The sequence below is a fragment of the Zingiber officinale genome, chromosome 5A (genome assembly GCF_018446385.1).
Source record: "Zingiber officinale cultivar Zhangliang chromosome 5A, Zo_v1.1, whole genome shotgun sequence".
NCBI classification, from domain to species: Eukaryota; Viridiplantae; Streptophyta; class Magnoliopsida; order Zingiberales; family Zingiberaceae; genus Zingiber; species Zingiber officinale.
Genome location: NC_055994.1, coordinates 97,609,084 through 97,630,281, shown reverse-complemented (window position 1 = coordinate 97,630,281; position 21,198 = coordinate 97,609,084). Strand labels below are relative to the sequence as shown.

Here is a 21,198-nt window from a genome sequence, read left to right as displayed (position 1 = left end):
CGTCACCAAGTGTCCGGTCAATCCTTTGATCTACTTGGCCTTCCACTGTCTGACTTCATTCACTAGGATTTCCCTTCTGCTTAGCTTCACTCACTAGGGTTTTTTCACAACTGCCTGACTTCACTTACTAGGGCTTTCACTTGGCTTCACTCACCAGGACTTTTCAATTTCCTAGCTTCACTGACTAGGGCTTTCACCTGACTTCACTCACTAGGACTTTTTAACTGCGTAGCTTCACTTATTAGGGCTTTTACCTGACTTCACTTATCATGATTTTTCTATTGTCTGGTTTCACTTACCAAGGTTTTTCAGTCAAGTATCCGGTCAACCTTGACATTCTCGACTCTTCCTTTTCTGCCAACCATTTTATTGGTCTTGCCCTTGCCTAACCTCCAGTTAGGACTCTCTAGTTAAGTATCTAGTCAACCTTGACCTACTCGACTCTTCTTCTTCTGCCAACCATCCTGTTGGTCTTGCCCTTGCCTAACATCCAGTTAGGACTCTTTAGTCAAGAATTCGGTAAACCTTGGCCTTGGGAAAATTGCACCAACAATTTTCTCTTTTTGATATTTGATAATACGTTTAAGTTAGGCTAATTTCATAGCTCCAACTCAAGCATAGTCAACCTAGTTTCCTTCATCCTCTCCCTTAACATAAGGGGTTCACAATCTCTTCATGTGAACATAAATAATTTTCTAACTTAAACCTTACATATTACTTTTTACTTGTCACCAAAGATCCTACGAGCACAGCGAGAGTCTTCCATAGGATTGAGCTGACAAGACAAAGGTCCTTCTCAATAGGGAAGAAGAAGCAAGAGGAAGAGAATAAGATTCAACATGCCCTAATTGAACCAATCTCTTACTTTTTATATACATGACCCAACCTACAGAAATTATCCACCATAAAATGCATCCCTCAATAATAGTTCATCAATATTAATGAAATGAATTATTAGATCTATATACTGAATCTATATCTATTTAATCTAAACTTCTTCTTTTTATATGTAATTAAAATATTGGATCATTTAATTGGAATTTAATTTCTTTAATGTCAATGGGTATTAATTAAGTATATGTCCACCATGTTCATTTATGTGACTTAATTGGATTTAGTCGCCACGTGGACTTAATCCTACGTGATAGACGATTTAAATGTCATGATACAAGATTTAAATAATATCGAAACTTACTTATGCTACACTAAACACCGTTTCTTCACATTGTCGGTGTAATTGATCACGTTTATTTTATTCTTGCCAACCATTTCGTTCAAATCTATGCCGCATGTGATATGAGGTAGGCATGAAACTGGCTCACCCTGACAACGGCGGCTGATCAAAAGTCAACTTACAAATTTGTCGTAATTTTAAAATTATTTTGTGATTTTTCTATTTGAAATTTCTTATGAATTGATGCCTTGTGATAAAAAAAATGTATATGTTCGTCCTAATATCTCTATCAATGAATACTCAATTTGTCCTAAGATTAATATGGAGGAGGTAAATCACGGACGATTACTAGTCTTTAGAATAATGACTAACACATAAAGGAGATATTTACCTTGATTTTATCGAAATTCGAACCCCAGACCTCATTATGACAACACTTTATGTGCTAACCATTAGATCCATCCGAGAGGACCACCAACTAAGTTATCCAGAATTTATTGAATTGATGCCCTCACAGATTATAGCTGGTAGGGTTTGACAGTCTATTTCAAGATTAATCGGATAGTAAAATATAGTATTAAAAAAACATAATTTTTTTTAAAAAAATAGTAGGAATAAAAAATGAAAAGGTTCTTTTTATTATTGGTTCATTCTTAATTTTACCTTTTAAGTAGCTTTGATTATAATGTTATTGTTAAAGAAGGTCATAAAATAATTAGTCGGAGAAAAAGATGCCCTAATAGCTTAATGTGTTAGCAATACAACTTTTAAATAAAGTGCGATTGTGTAAGTTAGTTATGCTAATTAATGTGGCTTTGGAGCTCGAGTGTAAATAGTTCAAATCGAGTCGTGATAAATTCAAGAAAGAGGTTCCGATCCTATCGAGAACTTACATAAATATATGAAGAACTTGATGGACATATAATCGTAGGAGTCATTCACATTTGAGTGATTCGGTCATCTAAAGACGTCTAAATTAGCTTGGTTAGTGGAGATTAGAGAAATTTTGAGCACCAAGGACTTAAAAATACTCAATTCCCTCTAATTTTAATTAGTAATTTACTTTTTCCTTTTTCATCAATAATCGAAACAACCTTGCAACTTTATGCATAATTGACATTACACATCTAGTCTCGTATATTTTACTTTGAATTATCTTTTGTTTTAATTTATTTATTTTATTGCTAATTAGCATGTAATTATTTGTGTGTAATAAAAAATAACTTAAAAAAGAAACAATAAAAAGATAAATATTCAATTTTGAGTGGTGAGTGAAGCCTTAAGATCCGCCCTCTCCTCCCTACCTCTCTTGCCTCCTCTTCCTTTGCTCCCCAAGGAGTTTAAATGGCAAACAACAAACAAGAATGGCGATAACCAAGAGTAAAGAGAGACAATGTCGTGGCAAACTTACGTCGATGAGCACTTGATGTGCGAGACCGAGGGTCACCATCTTACCGCGGCGGCAATCATGGGACTAGATGGTAGCATTTGGGCTAAGAGTGCATCTTTTCCTGAGGTTTAATATCTATTTTTTTTTTTGTTAAATTATTTTCCTTGCCAAATTTATAACTTAGTTTTGGATCATTTTATCATCCAAAGTTTATTTGAAAATTATAAACTATTTTAATGCAATATTTTTTACTATAAATTCTAGGTAAAATCGGAAGAGATTAACAACATAGTGAAAGACTTCGATGAGCCGGGAACACTAGCCCCCACTGGCCTATTCATAGATGCAGCAAAGTACATGGTCATTCAAGGAGAGCCCGGGGTCGTCATTCGCGGCAAGAAGGTATATCTATCAAACATAGTGTTTTTTATGTTACCATATTAATTCTTGTTATTAAGGTTCTAAATCAATCCGCTTTCTAATTTGCGATAGGGAACGGGAGGTATCACCATTAAGAAGACCAATCAAGCACTGATTTTCGGCCTCTACGATGAGCCAATGACTCCGGGGCAATGCAACTTGGTCGTTGAGAGGCTCGGTGATTACCTTTCCGATCAAGGCCTATAGTTTATCAACTCGTGCTAGCAACCTATGCTTTGCATTCCCCACCCTACTACAAATCATGAGATTTCCTTTGCTAACTTCATTCCGAAAGAGATTGTAGAATAATAATTCGACCGAGTAGACGAGAGCATTGTGATTGTGTTCGTGTTCTAGTCGTCGACCTATTGTTTTCAAGTCATCCCCTTGTATCCTTCTTTGTTCTTGCGCAAATTTTTTATGAGGAATGAGATGAATTCTTGATACCTAGCTATCTATTTCGATGCTAATTACTTACCATAAACATTGTTGATCGACAAAAGGTATTATCGATCGATCGAAAATAATTAGAAGAACTTAAATAATGTTCTTTAGATATATATATATATAATATATCAAATTATTATACCCCTAAGGACATGTAAACTGCTAGAGCCATCAGACGTTGATCAATGTCTTGGGCTTAAGCCATCAATCAAGGAAAGATGTTGACAAATTCACCAGCATTGACCGCAGACTCTGGCTTCGCATGGTTAGTGCCTGACAATGAGCCACCAATTAAGGAGAGACGTTGGCTCAAGTCCACAATCATTTACCAAGTCAAATCACCACTAGGGCACAAAATAATTAAGCCAAAATAATTGCTTTAGTTTGACTTGGTTCATTTTTTATAAGCTTGAGTTTAGTTTAAATTTGATTTGAATTTGATTGATTTAGATACAATCAAATTCTCAATTCAATTTTATTCATTTAATTCATCTTATTTTTATTGAACGAACAAAATTAAACTATTATCCAGCCAAATACTAAAATTGTTCACGAACGTTCAATTCATTTACAGTCCTAATCAACACAACTATATATATCAAGTTCTATGATGTTGCAAAAGTCGATCCAAATAGGATGTGATCAAAACAAATAGTAACTGTATTTGAATGTATTCAACAAAACATCCACATAAAATTTTGCAGCTGATCTTTAGTTCATCTCTTTATCTTGAATTACAAGAAGAAATCGAGGAGCAATTGGTACTCATGAACACAGTTTGCCCAACTTGTTCTCGAGCAAATCCTTGCCGTGACTCAGTTTCACCAGCCTGCATGACTGCTTCTTGATCAGTCTGTACATGGAAGGCCTCTCCTCAGGCACGATAGCAAAATCATCCTTGTAATCCTCCATGCCGGCGACTAAAAGCTGCCACACAATGGCTCCGGCGCCGGCCCTTCCTTCCTTGGCAGATTCGTATACGATGTCGAAGATGGACTTGTAGAACACATCGCGGTGGGCGTGATCGAAGTCCTTGTTCTTATCCGATAGCCCGAATTCGGCAAACAACACAGGCTTCTTTAGTTCCTTGTCACCGTCCTCAATGTGAGAGACCAACCACTTTGAGATGTACTTCATTTTCTTTTCTAGCCCTTTGCCTACTTTCCTACAAGAAAAAACAATATAACTCCGATCGAAGCATCGACAATTGAGACATAATCAAGAACAATTGTCATTTGTTTGATGATTTACCACTGGTCTGGATAGACATGAACCGAAGCGAAGTCGAGGTGCGATACTCTGGAGTTTCGGAGGAAGTCCGAGCCAAGTGTGCTAAACCATGGTGCAGGATTGACACCCAACTTCTCCAGAGGACTCACGGGGCCGTAAAATCCCTCAAGTCCTACGGTCAAGAGATGGTTTTTGTCGATCGATTTCACATATTCTGCCATTTCTTCAATCCATTCCTGAACATTTCGAATTCGATATCGATTAGTCCAGCCTCAAATTGTATGCCATCAGTTGAGAACTGACTCACCTGAAGTGTATCACCGGATGCATCAGTCATGCATCTCGGTTCATTGATTAGCTCCCAAGCAAAAATTGTAGGATCATCTTTATACTGAATGCCATTTAAGTGGTTCTTCCTTGTCAATATAACCTGAAGAGAAGATCGATCGATAGACAGACAGATACATTGAGAACTACAATCTTCATTTCAAGTTAGAACTAGAGAAATTAAAGTAAAATGTAACCTTTATGTAAGCCTTGAAGTATCTTCGAATGGATGCATCGAAGAAGAAGGAATCATTTGAAGGACTCAAGCCAATTCCTTGATCCCATGCCCATTTGACATACTGCGTCTTTCCACCATAAGCCTCCAAGTTGTTGGCCAAGCAAAGCAGCAGCCGAATGCCATGCCTTTGCGCCTCCACGATGACTCGATCCAATGCCTGGAATTCGAATTAGTACCGATCAAACCGACCGAACCGATAGATAGTAAGCAATTAAGGGAGTGGAAACCTTGAAGACACGTTCGTTGAATCGACCAGGGGAGAGTTGGAGGGCGTTGTAGGTGCCGTCATTGAAAGCCCAAGTCCTGCAGACTGTGAGCCCCATGGCAGCACCAGTCTGGAACATGGCTCTCACCCTGTGCCTGCTGAAACCCTCCACTGCCTGATCCATCAGCCAGTAGGAGTTCCAGCCATTGACGTAGAAGGCCTTCTCGTCCACTGCGAACTGAGTCCCATTCCTCCTCACAAAGGACCTCATCGTCTCAGGCTCTTCTACCTTGCCATGGATTCCCAGGTCCCAGTCAAGGTCCCCAAAGGACAAGTAGACGAAGGCAACACAGGAAGCAAGGCCAAGAACTGGGTACAACACTCCATTGCCTGCCCTCATCTCAAGTTTCCTCCCAACCAGTGACTTGAGCTGCTCCTGAAGATCTGGGACAAAACTATGGAGAGGGGAAAGGAATCTCTGGCTCGACTCTGCAACTTGCTCCTTCTCGACTTTTTTTAAAGGAGGAAGAAAAAGGAGAAAGTAGTGGAAGGTTCGAACACGCCCAATTCTTCTAGGTGTCCACTCAGAGAAGCTCCAGTTGATGCCCCACTGTGGTTCCTTGAATGAAGGGCGATGTTTGACTTCCAACATGGTCTACTAGTAGCAGTTCTATGTTAGATTTGTCTGATTTCTTCATGAAAACCTCAACTGTCATGTTCAGATTTGATCTTTGTTTGGTGTCGCTTCCACCTAACCAATAAAACAAAACCTGAGGACTGCTCTGAATCTGAGTAGTTTAACTTGCAAACCAAGAAATGCTATACTTACTGCATTGCTTTACCACATGAGATTTTACTAGTGCAGGCCAGTAGGTGTGTGCCAAATCAGCGTCCCTGTCTCCTAAAATATGGCAGGCAAAGGTACACTTGGACCTGGAAAATGAAAATGTATCAGTAGATTGAGTGCAGGAAAGCCTTTATCACATGCTGAAGAACCTTTCATACATAGATGATGGCTGAACTTTTGATGGATCCAAGATTGCATTCCCAATAAGTTCATATCTCGCCAACAAAGAGAGCAACAGGATCATAAACATCTGAACTAATCAGCTGACCGGTATCAATTGGAGAAACTTCTCGTTTTTTCAGAAAAGAAATTATTTTGTTCACCCTTGTGGGCTTTTATGTGGCCAGTTATAATTCTTCTGGGCCAACCCAAATTGATGACTTTATTGATAAATTTGTTCTCTCTTCTTTTATCTCAAATTCTCATCAGATGTTTCTTGATGAACTGTATTAGAAAGTCCAACGATAAGGTTGATTTTTTAAAGATGAGTGTATATATATATATATATATATATAATATGTATTTTTTTAGATTTTTTTTCCTTTATATATCCTTTTATGCAACATCAACTTGCTCTTTCTAGTATATTTTCATAGGTCTAATTTAACATCAATCTAACCTATCAAGTGGACTAATTATGTAGTCTATAGATTTTACTATTTGCGTGACCAAGATTCTTGGGGACACGTGGCGCAAGGTAAATGGTTGATGCTGTTGCTGTAATCTATCATCAATATCACCGAATCTAAACAAATAACACCACTAAAATAATCGCTAAAAGCTAATTAAAAAAGAAAAATAGAACCATGCAAGTGACTATCAAATCATGATAAAATATTCATCTTCTTTGATACAGAATGAATAAATGATACACATTATGGGATGGTTCTTAGCCATTTCTAAAATATGGACAACGTCTTCGCCGGAATAGGCTTTGTTAATTAAGTATAAGTGGTTTTCCGCATGGAACGGTAACAATTAGTCATATTAAGAGAGATTTTATTTATAAAAGAAGATTATTCCAGCTACTTTAATTACCATCTCTGTTAGTATCAAAATGCTCCTCAATACATAATAATGTTATAGGATTAGCATAATTATTTGAGTTATATTCGATTATTGAATGATAATTCACCACCAACACCATTGATGTAAGTATATAAGAAGCTTTGTGGCCATGAATACTCCATCAGATAAGGCTCCGTGAGTAGATATAGACATAATGTGCATGCATAATAGACACACGAAGATGCCTTGGAGGATTAGAAGACGACAAGGACATGAATGAGGATATGGTGGAGGATAAGTCACATATCTATTTTTATTTTTTGAATTTTTTTAGTTATACTAAGTATCTAATTGTTCGAATCGATTAATTCTGGGGATGATCGATCTGATCCCGCGAAAGTTTCTCACTAGTTATCAGAGTAAATCGGGAGACATTAGTGATGGTCTATCTAGATAACCTACTTTCTTAGGTCCACTACCAATTGGAGGGAAAATTCCCTGAGCTAAGTTTCAACTCTGAAAATTCCTAGGATCCATGTATGGCGGTCCAATTGCAAGTGACATATCTTTAAGCTCTATATTAGTTCAAACATCAAAATCTCTCCGATGTGATGTTCTTTATCGTATACCAAGGAAGATATGGAGGAGGATAAGTGACTTATCTTTTAGCTCTATATTAGTTCAAACATCAGAGTCTCTACAATGTTACATTCTTTATCATATATGAAGGAAGATATGGTGGAGGATAAGTGACCGATCTTTTTGCTTTATATTAGTTCAAACATCAAAGTCTCTACAATGTTATGTTCTTTATCATATATGGAGGAAGACATGGTCGAGGATAAGTGACATATCTTTTATCTCTATATTAATTCAAACATTAAAGTCTCTACCATGTGAATTTTTTTAGTAATCTAGATTAATCCTAGAGATGACCGGCCTGACTCAATAAAAATTTCTCATATACCACTAGTGTAAATCAGGAAGCGCTCAAGAAAACTCATTCAGATGATCAACATTTTTAAGCTCGCTTCTTTACAATGTGATGTTCTTTATCATATAAAAAAAGTTCTATGTTTTGATTTTAGCATAAATAAAATGTTAGTCATTAAAAAGTTATCCCAAAAGTAGGCTATTGTATAGTTGATATTGTTCTAGCCAAATACCGTGAATGATCAAGCCACCAATAAACAAACTCACTAACATGTGGGTGCTCTGGAGATCATCGATAAAGGAAATGAAAAGACATGAGATATACTCACACAGAGGATTAGAATGACCAAGGGATGGACCCCAAGGCGACTCTAACGCTGAAGTTAGGGTTTGCTTGAGATGACATGTTGAAAAACGAAGATGGAGAAGAAATGTAGAATCTAGTGGAGTTGAAGAGAATTCGAATCCCCTCATTACTTTTGTGAGAGGTTATATATTTGTCAGGAGAGCACCTCTGTGTCGCTCCAAATACCTTCATTGTAAGAGCCGGTGAGGGGACCAAATTCGATAGTCGTTGGTTGCTTCCCTATTCATCCAATGTCACGTGTCAGTAGGGGGACATCTAGGAGACCAGATCTGACAACTTGGTACAAAGCATTCTTAGGATGTCATGTATCCTGAAATATTCACAATTCTTGCCAATGAGCCAATGTAGGACATCAATCTGTCTTAAAGTAAACAAAAGGTGATGTAGATATGGAGTGACCTCGAGAACAAACAGAGTTAGTGTTGGACAAACAATCTGCTGAAGATTTTAGGAATTAGCAGAATTTAAATATACCGAATTAAATTTACTTATCTGTCATATGACCTGAGCAAATAATCTTAGGCTGCTAGTAGGAGCAACTTTTTGCCAAGTGCTGAACGTAGACTGCACAATATCCGAGTGAGCTGAACGACCGAATGGGCAGAGTGGCCGAATAGGCAGAGTAGCCGAGCGAGCAGGTTGGACGAATGTCCAACCGGACAAAGGATTGAGCAATCGAGTGGACCGAGCAAGCAGCTGAGTGAGTGACTAACCGAGCAGACCGAGCAAGCGCCGGACGAGCGAGCGTTCAGTCGAGCGGATTGAGTGAGTGACCGGCTAAGCAAACCGATCGAGAGGTCGGGCGAGCGAACGGTCGAATGTACTTACAGCCGACCAGAGGAAGAAGCCGAGTTAGTGTTGTTGATGCAGGAAGAATCCGACGATCGAACCTTAGTTTTGATAATGGAAAAAGGGATTCAAAGTTAAGATTCCTTGTTATCTAACGTGCTTAAATGAGATTTCAGGAAAGTTCTAACTGCGGTTAGGTAGGTGGAAAATCCTAAGGGGCGGTAACCTTAGGTCCTAGGGGGTGGTAACCATAGGTGAAGGAAAATCCTAAGGGGCGGCAACCTTAGGTCCTAGGGGGTGGTAATCCTAGGTGGAGGAAAATCCTAAGGGGGGGCAACCTTAGGTCCTAGGGGGTGGTAACTCTAGGTGGAGAAAAACCCTAGGGGGCGGTAACCCTAGGTCCTAAGGGCTGGTAACCCTAGGCGAAAAGTCCAGTCGGTCTGGAGGACCATTTTGGCATCAGGCATGCTCTCCTGAGTGAAGTAGGTGATGACACGTTCCTCGCGGAGGGAACAGTAGGCGTCAGTTCGACCTAGGATTTCAAGTTAGAAATCTGAAGTCAGAACCGGACAGTCCGGAGACTGTTAAAGTACTTCGATTATCATATTTATATGTGCTAACTTTCTTTTACAGGATATGTTTGTGTTTTGGGACTAACATGTCTTGCAGGTACAACAGAGTAAAGTTTTCCCTTGGATGAAAAGTGTCCGAGGCGTCTCTATGGAGCTTGGAGGCGCCTTAGGTGCAAAGCAGAAGTTTGTTGTGAAGAAGAGCTGAAGGCGCCTCGGATGGAGCTGGAGGCGCTTTGGACCAGGGCTTGGAGGTGCCTTGTACTGGCATGGAGGCGCCTTCAAGTGGATCAGAGACGAAGCTTTCAACGCTGATCCATGCGGTTGACTCGGCGTGTTGGAGGTGCCTTGAATGGTGTTTGAGGCGCCTCCAGTAGTGTATAAAAGGGGGTTTCGAGCAGTAGGTTTGATCATCAATTCCAAAGCTTTCCTTCTCCTGTTTACTGCTTAAAAAGACACCCAGAAGTGCTGTTACAAGTTTCTGACGACCCTGAGCTTCAGAATATACTACTTTTGTTGTCGGTATAGTTTTTAATTACTATTAAGTTGTAATACTTGTGTAAACTTTTGCGCGATATAGTTGTTGCCCAAAGTAAACGCTCAAAGAGCGTGGGCCTTAGAGTAGGAGTCACCGCAGGCTCCGAACTAAGTAAAATCTTGGTGTCCCATGTCTTGTTGTGCTATTCCTTTTATTTACGCTGCGTTATCTTGTCGAGTTTTTCGATTACAAAATGAGTGAAAGCCACGAGTGCTATTCACCCCCCTCTAGCGCGATCTCGATCAACAATTGGTATCAAAGCGGGGTAGCTTTGATTTGGTGCAACCACCAATCAAGCATTTTTTCGTGGTATTTTCTATTTTTCGGAGTCGATCAGAATCGATATTCTTGTCGTTTTCTGATCTAATTTTTTTTCGTAATCAGATTTTGTTCTTGAGGTTGGTGCAACACCACTCGAGTTCTTTTATATCCCGCACTACTAATCCAGGATCAAGTCCTGGGATATTCCTTTTGTTTTTCTTTGTGATTAGATCTAAAATGGCCCAACAAGAAGGCTACAGCACTGTCCGTCCCCCGCTCTTCACCGAAGAAGACTTCGGTTACTAGAAGGGAAGAATAGAGAATTTTCTAAAAATCCAGTTCGAAATGTGGATGATCGTCAAAACTAGATTTGAACTACCAACTGATGGAGACGACAAACCAACACCCTACGAAAATTGGGATCCAACATTAATCAAGAAGGTGAAAGCAAATGCCAAAGCAACTTGCACCCTCTAGTGTGGTCTATCGAAGGAGAAACTGAACCGTGTTGGCCCCTTCACCAGCGCCAAGGAGTTGTGGAAGAAGCTGATCGAACTTTATGAAGGAACATCCGACATCAAAGTAAGTAAAAGGGACCTAATTTTCAATAAATTATATAACATTAAATTGCAGGATGGTGAGACGGCTACACAACTCCACGCCCGGATACAATTGTTGGATCGTGAATTTCGATAGAGGGGGGGGGGGGGGGGGAATATCGATTTAAAACTTTTTCGAGAAGAGTACGCAGCGGAAAGTATTAAAATGAAACAATGCTAACATGAGAACCTTTTACTTGGTTTGGAGATTGTGTCGACTCTTACTCTAAGGCCCGTACTTGTTGAGTATTTTCGTTGGGCAATCCACTAGCAATTCGAATATTGATTACAAATTGAGTACACGAATGCTAATAAAAAAAATAGTAATAATACTGACAAAAACGAAAAGAGAACAATGTGTAGTCGGAGTAGCTTCGCAGCGTCGCAAGAGCACAAGAGAGCAGTCTGAGAGTTGTTTTTTTTAAGCTCCACCCTGCCCCTTCTTTTATAGGACGCTCGGGGCGCCCTGGTGTGACGTAGCCGACCCAACCAGCGAGCTCCACGTGTTGACGCCGCGAACTGGATAAATTTTACCTCCGGGCGCTCGGATCCCTTTCGGGCGCCCGGACCACCTTTTTCCAAAAAGTCCTTCTCTTGCAAGAAAAAGTTAGTCCGAGGCAAATATATAATGTATATCCTGCAAAACAAAATATTAGCACAGTTTATAATTTCAACATAAAGAGTATGAATTAGATTCCGTCTCTCCGAGACCGGAATCTAGTCAAGATCTCGACTTAGAGTTCCGAAATGATTCTAAGTCGGATTGGCGCCTATGTTCCCTTCCCACGAACGCGTCCTCATAGTCACTCCACTCCAGTGACTTACCTTCACTTACCTGCCAGACGTCTGGTCAGCCCTTCGACCCATCTGGACTTCGTGCCAGCTATCCGGTTAACCCGTCGACCTAGCTGGACTTCGTGCCAAATGTCCGGTCAGCCCTTCGACCCATTTGGACTTCGTGCCAACTATCTGGTCGGCCTGTCGACCTAGCTGGGCTTCGTGCCAGACATCCGGTCAGCCCGCCGACCTATCTAGACTTCTCCTGCACACTCGGTCAGAGTGTTAGATCAACAACAAAACTAACTTAATCTATTTTGTCATTCATCAAAACTTGGGTTAAACCGTTAGTGCTAACCGCACCAACAATCCCCCCCTTTTTGATGGAATGACAACCTGGTTAAGTTAGTGTAAAACAAATGTAAGTATAACAAGCAAGGTTTTTAAGGTTTTTAAGTTAGTTTTTAAATTTGACATTTTGTTGCTCAAACTTAACCACCTATCCCTCCCCATTTGACATTCATCAAATAAGAACATAGGTCAAGTAATCAACATTACAGAATACATACAAAGTAAAAATTGCAAGAAATAATGTCAAGTTAACTTGGGGGAATTTAAATTTAAAACATAGACAATTATGCTATTATTTCTTAACTTTTGTAAAATCACTAAGTTTTGAAAGATAGCTAACTTAAGTAGTAAATTTGCAAATTAATTTTCAAAAGATAATTTTTGCAATCATAAAAAGCTAAGTTTAAAGTTAATCAAGTTTAACAATTCAACTTTCAAAACATAAGTTTATATGTTCCAAAATTTAATTTTTCAAAATAAATTTGAACTTGAAACATTTTTCGAACATAAGTTCTATAAAGATAATTTTACAAAAGTAAAATTTTCAAGAACCAGGTAAAATTCAATGTTCGAAATTAAGTAAAATCTAATTTTCAATTTCCAAAAAAACATTTACAAAACTAGGTTGTAAAATTCAATTTTTCAAAATTTTCAAGACTAAGTTAATAATTTATGAAACTAATTTTGAAAAATTTAGTTTTCAAATTAACTTTTCAAAACTAAGTAAAGTCTAATTTTCAAATTAATTTTTTAAATCTAATAATCGATTCTTAAATCTAAGCCAGATTCAATGTTCAAGTCTAACTTTTAAAACCAAAAAATATTTTAAGATTTTAGTTTTAAGGCTTAGATTTTCAAAGATGAGTACAAGAAATAATTAATTTTGCAGATTTCAAAAATATTTTTAGAGAATAGAAAAATAGTCATTTAAAGCTTTTGAAAATATTTGTTAAAAATGTAAGATTTTTTTTTAAAGTATATATTTTATTTTATTTTATATTTTTTTAAAAAAATGAGGTAGGATTTTCTAAAGAGATTTAAAGAGAAATTTTATAAAAAACTAAGGAATTTTCAATAGGAAATATATATAATTTTTAAAACAAATTTGTCCTCCCCTGAATTTGATATTCCCATATATTTAACGTTAGTTATTTACGTATTAATTGCTTGATTAAGTTTAAATTTGAGTTTTAAGTTTTATCTTAAGTTTAAATTTAAGTTTTAAGGTTTTAATTAACTTAAGTGTTATAGTTTTAAAATGAATTTTAAAGTCTTTAAAATAATTGTTAAATGAATTTTTAAAATGATTTTTTTTAAAAGAGTCTTTAGAATGTTTTTTAAAGAATTTTTAAAATCAAGTTTTACAGAATTTTTAATATCAATTTTAAAGAATTTAAAATAATTTTTTTTAAAGAAGCTTTAAAAAGATTTTTTTTTTAAAGAAGTTTTAAAATGAACATTTAAAGAATTTTTAAAATGAATTTTTTAAAGAATTTTTAAAATGAATTTTTTTAAAGAAATTTTAAAATGAATTTTTAAAGAATTTTTAAAATGAATTTTAAAGAATTTTTTAAAATGAATTTTTAAAGAATTTTTTAAAATGAATTTTTTAAAGAATTTTTAAAATGAATTTTTTAATTAAAGAATGAATTTTTAGAGAATTTTTTAAAATGAATTTTTTAAAGAATTTTTAAAATTAATTTTTAAAGATTTTTTTAAAGAATTGTAAAAATCAATTTTTAAATAATTTTTAAAATGAATTTTTAAAGGTTTTTAAAATAATTTTTAATATAATTTTTAAAGTTTTTAAAAGAATTTTTAAAGTTTTTAAAATAATTTTTAAAAGAATTTTTAAAGTTTTTAAAATATTTTTTTAAAAGAATTTTAAAGTTTTTAAAATAATTTTTTTAAAAGAATTTTTAAAGTTTTTAAAATATTTTTTTACAAGATTTTGAAAGTTTTTAAAATAATTGTTTTAAAAGAATTTTTAAAAATTTTAAAATAATTTTTAAAGATTTTAAAATAAAATTTTCAAATAATTTTTAAAGTTTTTAAAATAATTTTTAATGTTTTAAAAATAATTTTTAAAATGATTTATTAAAATATTTTTAATGTTTTTTTAAAAGAGTTTTTAAAAGAATTTTTAAAATGATTTTTTTAAAAAAAAGATTTTTAAAGTTTTTTTAGTTAAAAAAAATATTTAAGTTAAAAAGATTTTTTGAAAAAGTTTTTAAGTTAAAAAAATATTTAGGTTAAAAAGATTTTTTGAAAAATTCTTTAAGAAAAAAAGTTTTAGTTAAAAATAAATTAATAAGTTAAGTTAAAAAAAATTTAAGTTAATTTTTAAAATAAATTAATAAGTTAAGTTAAAAAAAATTTAAGTAATTTTTTTTAAAAAATTAATTTTTAAGTTAAAAATTTTAATTTAACTTTAATTTTAATTTAATTTAATTTAATATAATTTTAATTTAATTTAATTTAATTTTAATTTTAATTTTAATTTAATTTAATTTAATTTTAAATTAATTTAATTTAATTTTAACTTAAATTAATTTATTTTTAATTTTAATTTTAATTTTAATTTTAATTTAATTTAATTTTATTTAATTTAATCTTATCTAATTTAACTTAAATTAATTTAATTTTAATTAAAATAAAATAAAATAAAATAAAATAAATTAAATTTGAATTTAATTTAATTTAATTTTGTTTTAATTTAATTTAATTTAATTTAATTTAATTTAATTTTGTTTTAATTTAATTTAATGTTAATTTTAATTTAATTTAATTTTAATTTTAATTTAATTTTAATTTCTTTGTCATCTCACCCGATCTAAATTTTCAATCAGGGAATCTTATAACTTTGTGAGATGAATTAGATTTAATTATAGAGTTTGAGTTTAACTTTGTGTTAGATTGAGGTTTAGCTTTGGGCTCAACAAATAAATATTTTTGGATAAACTTCTGGGCTATGGTGAGTCACTTGAACATCATTAGAGTAATCATGCCTTCGAGGTTTTTCAAATAGTCCTATCCACTGAACTTAGTACAAAACTTTGGTCTAACTAGTTAGGATCCATAAAGGGTAGTTTCGGTTGGTTCCACTTAGCCAAATGCACCAGGTCGAAGCCATATCTTCCTAAACATGCATAGACTAAGCTTCCCTAATGTACTATCATCCAAAACTTCATCAGTACCGTTGGTCAAGTTAAACTGTTATCCCTTTTTAACTAATCCTAATTACCCTGCTAGGTAGGTTAGTTTTGATTACCCTGCCGGGTAGATTAGTTTTGGTTACCCTGCCGGGTAGATTATTTTTAGAGGTGTCAGCTATTCTGGAGTCTCCCCCTAAATTATTGATTTTCCTTTTAAGATTTTTTTTGTGTAATTTAGTTTTAGTTTATATTTAATGTTTAATTTGTAATTTAGATTTAAGTTTTAAATTTTGAATTAATTAAATTAGTCAAATTATCCTTCTTTAAGAGAGTGTATTTAATATTTGAATTTTATTTCAATTTTAATTTTATTAAGTTAATTGAATTGTCTTTATTTAATAGATTATCGTTAATGATTGAGTTTTTATTAATTTTTAAATTTAAATTAATCAAATTGTTTGAATTATATTTCTTTAAAGGTTTATCTTTTAACCTTTTTTATTAACTGTTAATTTTGAATTTTTTAGATTATCTTTGTTTAATATGTTATCTTTAACATTTAATGTTAAGTTTGTTAGATTTATTTTTGATTTTATCATAGTGTTTGATTTTATTCTTATATTTTCTTTACCTTTTAAGTTAATATAATTAGTGGACTTTATTAGATAAGTCTTATCTTTAAAATTTAATTTTCTTACCTTTTAAGTTAATATAATTAGTGGTTTATTGATTTTATCTCTAAACCAAATACACAGAAGCAAACCCAAGCTCTGATACCAATTGTTGGTTGCTACTCGGAATATCGTACCGGCTCCACTGTATAAAAATTTTTGTACAAGTATTGAACCTGCCCTAACAACCTATTGTGTTATTTAGAAATTAAACTTGGATCGCAAACAGAACTTAACATTATTGATTCCAAGTTTAACTTATCTGTTCTTATAGGTTTAGACTTGGATCGCAAGCGATGCTTAACATTATTGAACCAAGTTCACCTATGTTACAAAGTCGATTAAATATTTATTTCTAAAATTAACTTCCAGTACTGCATGGCGAGGCACTAGGCCTTCTTGGATATGGGAGCATCCACCACCGATTAGACAAAGCCTTTTAAAGAAATTTAATATTTAATTTTCCTATAGTAACCCTAGGTTTAACCTTAAGGAACAATCGAATCACAAGATCGAAAAAGAAAAAGAAACACAAATCGAAACATAATTCGAAACCTAGAATCTCTAGCCTCTTGTGTTTGGAATTCATACAAATAAAAAACTAGTATGATGCGGAAAACAATTACTAGTTATACCTTTTCTTTGTATACAACGACCTCTTGATCTTCTACCGTATTCCTCTTCTTATCCCGGACGTCGTGTGAGCGACGATTTACCTAGATGAGAACCACCTGAGCCTCTTCTTTTTCTTGCAAGGTTCGGCCACCACCACTCCTCCAAGGATGTAGAGATTCGGCCACCACCACCAAGCTCCAAGGGATGCTAGAACAAAACCTCTTATGTCTCCTTCTTCCTCTAACAAGATCCGACCACCACCAAGCTCCTTGAGATGAGGATGCCGCCGACCACCAAGGAAGAAGAATAGGAGAAGAGGAGGAAGAGAGGGCCGACCACACCACCAAGGAAGAGAGGAGAGGAAAATTGAATAGAGTTGTGCCCCTTGAAGGCACCCCTACCCCCTCTTTTATATTCCTTGGTCTTGGAAAATAAGGAAATTTAATTATAATTAAAATCTCCTTATTTTCCTTGCCAATGGTTATTAAGGAAATTTTAATTAAAATTTCCTTTCAACCTCTATATGGTCGGCCACCACCATGCCTGACAAATAAAGAAAGTTTTCACCAAAAATTAAAACTTCCTTATTTGCTTTCGAAAATTTTTTAAAATAAAATTTCCTCTTTTGTATCCCTTCATGGTTGATTATAAAAGGAAACTTTTATAAATTAAAATTTATCTTTTAAACATGTGGATGATTTACAAAAAAGGAAAGTTTTCACCAAAATTAAAATCTTCCTTTTAAAACTATAAATAAGGAAAGAGATTAAACCCTTCTCTTAATCTTTTGTAGAAAGCTATAAAAGGTAAGATTTAAATTTTAAACTTTCTTTTAAACCATGGCTTCCACATCAAAAAAATTTTAAAAAATAAAAATCCTTTTATTTTAATATGGCCAACCACACCTAGCTTGGACTCCAAGCTAGGACCGGCCACAACAATGCACCCATGAACCTAGCTTTGGCCGACCCTAGCTTAGTCTCCAAGCTAGCTTGGCTGGCCTCTATAGGATGGGTAAGAAGGTGGATATAGGTGGATATAATTTTCTATAACTAAGAGGCTACGATAGGGACCGAGAGGAGGAATTGGTTTTGGTCTCTCGATGAAATTAAGCTTCCCGTGTTCGTCCCGAACACCCAACTTAATTTCATCAATAATAATTCATTCCACTAAAGAATTATTATTGAACTACCACACCAATCCCAAATTATATTTTGGGCTCCTTCTTATTATGAGTGTGTTAGTCTCCCTGTGTTTAAGATATCGAATGTCCATTAATTAAATAAGTTACTGATAACTCACTTAATTAATATCTAGTTCCAAGAGTAGTACCACTCAACCTTATCGTCATGTCGGACTAAGTCTACCTGTAGGGTTTAACATGACAATTCTTATGAGCTCCTCTTGGAGACATTATCAACCTAGATCACTAGGACACAGTTTCCTTCTATAATCAACAACACACACTATAAGTAATATCATTTCCCAACTTATCGGGCTTATTGATTCATCGAACTAAATCTCACCCATTGATAAATTAAAGAAATAAATATTAAGTATATGTGCTTGTTATTATATTAGGATTAAGAGCACACACTTCCATAATAACAGACGTCTAGTTCTTTTATGAAGTCAGTATAAAAAGAACTTACCTCAAATGGTCCTACTCAATACACTCTAAGTGTACTAGTGTAATTACATAGTCAAGATAAACTAATACCTAATTACACTATGACCTTCCAATGGTTTGTTCCTATCCATCTTGGTCGTGAGCTACTATTTATAATTTATAAGGAACTGATAACATGATCTTCTGTGTATGACACCACACATCATGTTATCTACAAAATAAATTAATTGAACAACTACACTTAACAAATAAATGTAGACATTTGACCAATGTGATTCTTTATTCAAAATTAAATATTTACAAAAGCTAGACTTTTAGTATACACTCTAACAACTATGTGTGTATTGAGCAGGACCGTTTGAGGTTGTTCGATTTATACTGACTACATAAAAGAACAGAATCTCTGTTATTATGAATGTGCGTCCTCTTAATCCCTATATATTAATAAGCACGTATACTTAGTATTTATTTCTTTAACTTATCAATGGGTGAGATTTATTCGTTAAATCAATAGGCCTGATAAGTTGGGAGATGATATTGTTTATATGGTGTGTTGTTGATTATAGAAGGAATCTGTGTCCTAATTATTTAGGTTGATGATGTCCCCTTGAGGAGTTCATAAAGATTATCATGTAAACCCTACAGGTGGACTTAGTCCGACATGATAATAAAGTTGAGTGATATTATTCTTGGAATCAGATGTTAATTAATTGAGTTGTTAGTAACTCATTTAATTAACGGACATACGATATCTTAAACGCAGAGATATTAACGACTCATGATAAGAAGGAGCTCATATTGTAATATGGGATTGATGCGGTAGTTCAATAATAACCCTTTAGTGGTATGAGTTATTATTGATGGACTTGAGTTGGGTGTTCGGGCCGAACACAGAAAGCCCAAGCCCATTAGGAGGCCTAGACCAATTCCTCCTCTAGGTCCCTATTTTAGCCTCTATATAAAGCCTTACATCCACCCCAACAGTTTTTGGTTAAAATAAAAAAAATAAGATTTTTTCTAAACAAAATTTTATTAATTTTCTTTTTTTGTAACCGACAGCAAGGGTTAAAAGAAAAAAAGGAGATTTTTTCTAAACAAAATTCTGTTATTTTTTCTTTCTTTGTAACCGACGGCAAGGGTTAAAAGAAAAAAAAATAGATTTTTTCTAAACGGAATTTTGTTAATTCTTTCTTTATAGCCGACGACAAGGGTTATAAAAGGGAGTAGGTGGTAGCCCCTAAACCTTAACTTTTATAATTCTCTTCCACCCATTGCTAGGGTCGGCGACACCCCATGCCTAGAATCCCCTAGGGCCGGCGGCTTGGAAACAAAAGAGGGAACCTTGCTAGGGTCGGCGGCACCCCATGCCTAGAATCCCCTAGGGCCAGCGACTTGGAAACAAAAGAGGGAACCTTGCTAGGGCCGGCACCCCTTGCTATAAAGGAAAGGTACAACTAGTTCTTTAATTCCACTGCGTAATTAGTTTAGTTTTCTTTGTATGGATCCTGAATACCAACACAAGAGGCCAGCGATCTTGTGCTTCGATCAAGGTGTGCTTTGATTTGTCAAGAACTTGCTTGATTAATCAAACACATGTCTGATCGAACATGTGGGTTGCTAGGAAAGGTTCTGTACTTGTACAATTTTTGTACAAGGAAAATTGAAACAGAACGAAATTTTGGCGCCTTCAAGTGGTATCAGAGCGAGGTTTTCTGGCTCTGTGTGATTGGTTTTTGGTTAAATTATGCACTGTTCATATGTGAATTTAGGTAGGATAATAGTAGGATGTGCAAGAAAGATTAACTTTGTGGTTGCAGGCATCCTAGTTCCAACTATTATGACCTTTTGTGTTTATGTATGATTTGAACCCTCGGGCATGTCGAGGTTGTTTTGTGTTGTGCATGATTGTAATAATTAAATACAACCGGTTGTTGTATTAGTTTTTTTTACATTCTGTTCGATCTAGATTACATGTAAATTCCTTTGTAGAATATAGGATCGATAAATATAAATTTTATTTCTTTTTATTACGGTTTGTATCCTTGCTATTTGTGGTGCTATTTTGAGGGCCGAAGGCGCTGCAAAGAAGGAAGCAAGATAGACGCGACGGCATGATCCATTGGTGGCATATTGGAGGACAGCGATGGATGAGGCCATAATAGTTGGAAATTTTATTTTCATATTTATTGCCTTTATATGCTATTTTTATGTGTGTGTATGTTTTATGTGCTGTGATGTGTGTGCATGTTAAAATTCCTCAATTTAAATAATTAAGTGGGAGAGGGATTATTTAAATAAAATTCACGGTCTCCATTACTGGTTTGTAAGTGATGCATTCAAACTTATGCGTTGGCTTTAAGTGTTTTCCTCCATATCGGATGAGTTTGTTTGCGGATCACTAGATCAAACTTCCTCTATGGATGATTATAGGAAATTATTTAAGTATGTGTGATCTTCTCCATCTGAAGGGGTACAATCCTGATTAATGGATTAAGTATCAAGTAATGGTATACACTTGGGCGCATTTAATAGTATCCTCCCCATCGGAGTCATTGCTATTATTTGTGTGGCCGAAGATGAACTAACTTTTAATTTTATTTGTCATAAAGTTAGGTTGACAAAATAATAAAATTAATAGGTAAGACCTCCTCTTACAA

The 21,198-nt window shown here is 34.8% G+C and overlaps 2 protein-coding genes across 2 annotated transcripts; one reads left to right on the top strand and one right to left on the bottom strand.

Annotated features, from left to right (window-relative positions):
• The first annotated feature begins 2,567 nt into the window (after window positions 1–2,567).
• Window positions 2,568–3,386, top strand: LOC121983046 (profilin-like). The gene is made up of 3 exons (XM_042536034.1): window positions 2,568–2,690; window positions 2,829–2,966; window positions 3,057–3,386. Exons 1-3 carry the CDS (start codon window positions 2,568–2,570, stop codon window positions 3,189–3,191), a joined length of 396 nt encoding a protein of 131 aa, XP_042391968.1. The 3' UTR covers window positions 3,192–3,386.
• A 636-nt stretch (window positions 3,387–4,022) lies between these two features.
• Window positions 4,023–6,116, bottom strand: LOC121981139 (mannan endo-1,4-beta-mannosidase 2-like). The gene is made up of 5 exons (XM_042533511.1): window positions 5,454–6,116; window positions 5,186–5,383; window positions 4,969–5,091; window positions 4,683–4,897; window positions 4,023–4,596 (listed from the first exon to the last, which is right to left on the bottom strand). Exons 1-5 carry the CDS (start codon window positions 6,081–6,083, stop codon window positions 4,197–4,199), a joined length of 1,566 nt encoding a protein of 521 aa, XP_042389445.1. The 5' UTR covers window positions 6,084–6,116; the 3' UTR covers window positions 4,023–4,196.
• Window positions 6,117–21,198: the final 15,082 nt, after the last annotated feature.